This window comes from Setaria viridis, chromosome 8, assembly GCF_005286985.2.
Source record: "Setaria viridis chromosome 8, Setaria_viridis_v4.0, whole genome shotgun sequence".
Classification (NCBI taxonomy): Eukaryota; Viridiplantae; Streptophyta; class Magnoliopsida; order Poales; family Poaceae; genus Setaria; species Setaria viridis.
Window position 1 is genome coordinate 14403814 of NC_048270.2, and position 5322 is coordinate 14409135.

General features: G+C 38.9%; 1 protein-coding gene across 2 annotated transcripts; it reads right to left on the reverse strand.

Moving 5' to 3' along the window:
• Nucleotides 1-318: 318 nt before the first annotated feature.
• On the reverse strand, nt 319-3859 carry LOC117834752 (probable glutathione peroxidase 2). Of its 2 annotated transcripts, none has more exons than XM_034714280.2 (6): nt 3603-3859; nt 2716-2792; nt 2001-2062; nt 1762-1880; nt 728-899; nt 319-642 (listed from the first exon to the last, which is right to left on the reverse strand). In XM_034714280.2, the coding sequence occupies exons 1-6, from the start codon at nt 3762-3764 to the stop codon at nt 638-640; spliced, it is 597 nt and encodes a 198-aa protein (XP_034570171.1). In that variant the 5' UTR covers nt 3765-3859; the 3' UTR covers nt 319-637. The 2 variants fall into 2 exon arrangements, with proteins under 2 accessions (XP_034570171.1, XP_034570170.1); XM_034714279.2 differs by having other exon boundaries at nt 732-899; nt 3603-3857.
• Nucleotides 3860-5322: the final 1463 nt, after the last annotated feature.

The following is a 5322-nucleotide window of genomic DNA, read 5'->3' on the forward strand; positions in this document are numbered from 1 at the left end:
GGATAAACAGGCAATCAAGATTTTAGGAGCGTTTGATGCGACTGCTCGCTCTCAGAACTACTACATCCTATTCGACTACTTCCCTCTACGTCCAGAAGGTCATTTGGGTGTACGACTACGTCGCTGCTCGAAGGAGTTTTCACTGCATGGAATTGAGATGACATCAATCTTGTTCGGCTACATCAACTAAGGTAAACCGAATAACATGACTATTCCAACTGAGAACGGAGCAGCGAACTCCGGCAACGACCCATCCCCTAGGTATCTCCTAATTCTTTTTATTTTGTTCCTGTTTAAAATGTTGTTTAACATGAGCACTTGCACATATCATGTTATCACTGAATCACTCAACATAATCATGATAATTATTTACATGCTAAATTTTGGAAGTAAAATATAGCGAAATTTGCCTAGATTTCTAAAACCTATGGCACGTGCATCTCCTCTAGTAAAGATTAACAAGTGGCATTTTCATGAAAAGTTCACTAGACCATCTTAATTTCAACTGCAGAAACACAAACTGAGATGTCCGAGCTCCTTATTTTCAATAATAATACAGCTCAGAAGAGCGACATACAGAATCTGAGGACGTGATTCACAAACCAATTATGGTGTGGTGCCAAGAAGCTTCTGGATGTCATTCTGTAGAAAAAATCACAACAATGAAATGTATCAGCATTTAGGGAACAAAAAAAAAAGCAAAAATGCAGTTGGGAAGAAGAGAAACCAGCCTCTATCTTCAAAGGAGAACTCGTCGGAGCATATCGCCCAGCAACCTTGCCATCTTTATCAACAAGAAATTTGGTGAAGTTCCATTTAATGCCATCTCCAAGGAAGCCTCCTTTCTGTGATTTCAAGTACTTGAACAATGGTGCAGCGTCCTTACCATTCACATTAATCTGCGAGACAGTGAATGAAACTTTGAGTATGCATGACAAATCCAACTGATATGTAGTTTGCACAGAACACCAGGGGTAACCAAATACTCCATCTGATTCCAAATGGTATCCCATTGGATCCATGCACAGGAATCAATATGTAGAAGGAATGCTAGTAGATCGTCACATATTTGGAATAAGAATTTGTTGATCTTTTTCAAATTTATCCTTAATTAAAACTTCAAGGTCTATAGTTCTTTCTACAAAGCTCACTGACTGTCTAGTCTCCTACCGTTGCAAGATCTAGCAATATATTTATCCCACACTGTAGAAGCAGGCGAGCTTTATTTCTTTCTAAACCAGTCGATATTGATTTGTTTTCTTTTCTCTTTCAGCAGAAGGATAATTTTATTTGATTTTTTATTCTTTTCTTTTACTGCTTTTGCAGATTATTCAGGTCAGTTTACTGAAACAGAAAACGACATCCACACAAGAACTGTCAAAGGTTGTATGCAATAACCTTAAAGTTTACTAATTAAAAAAGATCCATCAGAGGTCAGAGGATATGGAGAGAGAAAATCTAGTGAAAGGATTAAAACTTTAAAGTGACTTTTGGCAGTTTCCTGTTCTACTAGTTTGGTTCAGATTCCAGCTGGATGTATAGTAAATTAACTGGACTTTTGGAGAAATGGACCAGAAAACCTCTGACTTTACATATTGATCTAAATGGATCTGCAGATTTGATGATTGATATGCAATGTGCCCAATAGAACCAAGACATGAGAATTAAGGTAGAAAACTCTGAATTTACATATTGATGTTATTATTATTGTTATTACAAAAGAAATAGAAGACACAAGCAGCTCAGAAATCAAATTCTTACCTTCTCGAAAATAGGAAACTCTGCTTTGAACCTAGTACAAACTGTCTCCTGAATATCTTCATTGCTGCCAGGCTCTTGACCAGCAAATTGGTTGCATGGAAATGCAAGTATCTCAAGGCCTAAATGGAAAAAACGAAAAGAATCCAAATGAAGGTTTATTTTCTTTTGGCAAAAAGACATGTTTTAGTCTGATACCAGGTAATTTGAGTCTGCAAAGGATCTCAGTTCCGTAAAAATACCTTTTTGTCTGTACTTGTCATACAAGACATTCAGCTCTTTGTAATTCGAATTAGTTAATCCACTACAAAAATAAAGTTAAACCAATGAACCTCCAGTTTCATACATACTCTGTACTTAAACTGTGTAATAATAAATTAAAAGCACAGCTATATGGCATATATATCAGACATTAGTCCGACAAGACTGCAACAAGTACAACAGACCATAAGTTTGCTACACTGGAATGATTTTTTTTTGCAACATGACTGGACTGTAACATGGACAGCAACAAGTACGAATAAATATCTGACTAAGTACAGAATATATAATGTTAGATTAACCATCCACAATATGGAAAAAGTAGATCAATCATATTTCTGATAGACATAGTATCCTTTTATAAACTTCTCCAGATATGCAAAAAGTAGATCAACCATATTTCTGATCAAATGAATAAATCAAAATTTGGGTAATAGTGATCCTGTACGCATAGTATCCAACTAAGTATAGAATATATAATCTTGACAGACATAGTATCCGTTTATAAAATTCTCCAGATATGGAAAAAGTAGATCAACAACATTTTTAATCAAATGACTGAATCAAAATTTGGGTAATAGTGATCCTGAACGCATTACAGGACTGTTATTTTTTAGAAATTGACAATATGGTCATATACTTAAAGTCCGACAGATAGAAACAGAGAAGGAATGTCAAGCTCAGGTTCAAAATTACCATTGCGATGCAACGTTAACAATAAGAAGAACCTTTCCAGCGTAGTCACTCAGTTTTATATCATTCCCTCTAATATCCTTGAGAAAAACAAAACATCAGTTCACTAATAAATCTGCGAAAAATTGTAGAACATATAAGTTGAGTACACGTAACTATTTTCAGTTGTAAAATTATAAGAAACTCTAGAAGTCAAGTTAATCATGCTGGGTGAAAGCAAAAGGCGCACAACCTCCTCATAGACTGTTGCAGGGTATGAGTTGAGCACCACAGGTACCATGCCAAGTTCCTTACTGAGCATCGATCTTAATGCTGTCTATCACATGCTGAGCAAACTGTATATATAATTATATATACACGCTTTGAGATAGTTATTAGATATTAGTTCGCTTTTGACACATGTCTAGCCAAAAAGTTCATCTTTGCAGTGACAGCAACAGAAACTAGCCCAACTAGGAAAGGGTAGCGTTTCAGCTCCAGAGCGCGTGACAAAGAAAAGCCAAATCTTACGGTTCCACTAAGGGGACATGATCCTTCTCGGGTTCCATCAAGTCAACACTTGTTTATTCCCCATTCACTCACTAGCCAGATACAGATCAACTATATAATCTTCAGACCAACGCAGCAGGAACAATAAAATCAGCGTCTCATCCGCAATTAGTACCACGGAATGAGCAATCTTGGCGACTAAAACAACCATCCTATCACCAATTGCTCAAATTGCAAGCAAGATTCACTACCCCAACATAAAAAAAAAAACCCAATTATTATTTACCGTTAAGAAAACCCCCAATTATTTCACCAAACTACGAGTCAATGAACTGGCGGAAAAGCAGAGGGGAAAGAAAGCTTAGCAGATCTCTCCGCATCAGGAGGCAATAGCCACCTACCTTGACAGCGATGTCGTAGATGGAGGCGGGCAGGTCGTCGGCCATGTCCGGGACCGTCGGGGCGAGGGAGCGCGAGACGAGGGCAATGGCGAGGGCGAGGACGGCGAGGGAGAGGAGGATTCGGGGGCCGCTGAGCCCGCCTCTTGTAGCCGCCGCAATCATGGGGGTTGGCGGAGGTGGGCGGTAAGAAACGGCACGCCACGGCCGGCAGCAGCGAGTTTGGTTTGACTGGAGACTGGAGAGCGTCCACACCGGCGTACGGCGTACGCCGTGGTCTCTTGGGGAAGCGAGGACTGAAGGAAAGCCACGTCAGTTTTCTGTTTTGCTCTTTTTTCTGTCGAAAATGGGTCCCATCATTAGAAGATCTAGCACTCGATTTTTAAACCCTCACAGTAGCTCACGTACAGGCCTTAACGAATATACGCACGTAACCTACCCAATGAGTACCTCTGAAAAATTAAATCGATAAATTTTTGAAATTGACGAAGTCACTACTGGCATCTCGCTGCCGACGGGCACGTCGCCTACCACCGAAAATATACGCCGGTTAAATCAAGGGAAAATGCAAGCACTAGCATCAAGTCAGCGTCAAATCAAGGACTTGAACTTTGGTGGGCAAGTTCCACCACAAGAAACCTTACCAGCTGATCTACGCTCAATTCGCATCAGTGTTAGAGATTAATAAAGCATAATAAGGCAAATAAGTACTAATAATACTAACATAGTAACACTACACTTTGACAATCTTTTGCTACATATATATGTTGATGTAACATCCTGTTTTTTAAGCATTTAAAAATACGGATTTTTCAAAAATTTTCTTTGAATTAAACACATTTCTTTTCCCAAAAAATTCAAAATCATTTTACAAATAAATAATACATAAAATACTAGCACGTTTGTTGCATTTGATTGCTCAAGCTCTCTCTCTTTCTAATATTTTCTTCTCCTAAATCCTAGAAGTAATATTTGAATTTTATTACAATATTAATTACAAATCCACGAATCTACCTATAACAAACCCTCTCGCTGTCAAATTCTTAGAACCTCCGAAACCCTAGGAATGATATTCTCGTAATAATCCTTTTTCCAAAAATCCTGAAACTCATATTCCACTTGAATATGAATATTAATTCTAAATCAAACCTTTAACAGACCACTATTCAATCTTAGACATGTCCAAACACCTTGAACCCCGAACCCTCCCAAAATACTCCATCTTTATATCTAGCTCAAGCCCACACTTCAAACCCCCTTCAAATTTGAAATCCATTTCAAATTTTAACCTAAAACCCCCTTAAAATAAATGGGAAACCATTTAAACCTAACATGGGCCACAACCTCCCTTTCAGCCCGCCCTCCCTCTCGGCCCGGCTCACCTCCGCCCTCTCCCGCGCCCGAGCCGGCCCAGCTCGTCTACACAGCCGCCACTACTAGATTTTTGGTCTATTGCAACGGAGGAAAAGTGTGGTAATATGGCCAATATAGTTGCAATAGGTAGCATTTGCAGCAAAGTCAGGTTGGTTGGCAGCCGTGACAAGTACCTCCGTTGCAATAGCACATTGCAACGGTTTTTTTTGTCTGTTGCAATATTATGGTAATTGCCACACACTTGTTCATTGCATTATAGAGTATTGCAACTATTGATGCCGTGACATTAGCATGTATTGCTCGCAAGTAGGCATTGCTATAGTATGTAGTTACAACGGACTGACACTGT

Excerpts from the sequence above, each read along its gene's own strand:
- LOC117834752 (XM_034714279.2), bottom strand. The coding sequence starts at position 3,764 with ATGATTGCGGCGGCTACAAGAGGCGGGCTCAGCGGCCCCCGAATCCTC. Across the intron at positions 2,793-3,602 it reads TCTACGACATCGCTGTCAAG|GATATTAGAGGGAATGATAT; the intron begins GTAGGTGGCTAT and ends GTTTTTCTCAAG. Across the intron at positions 1,881-2,000 it reads TGACAAGTACAGACAAAAAG|GCCTTGAGATACTTGCATTT; the intron begins GTATTTTTACGG and ends TTTTCCATTTAG.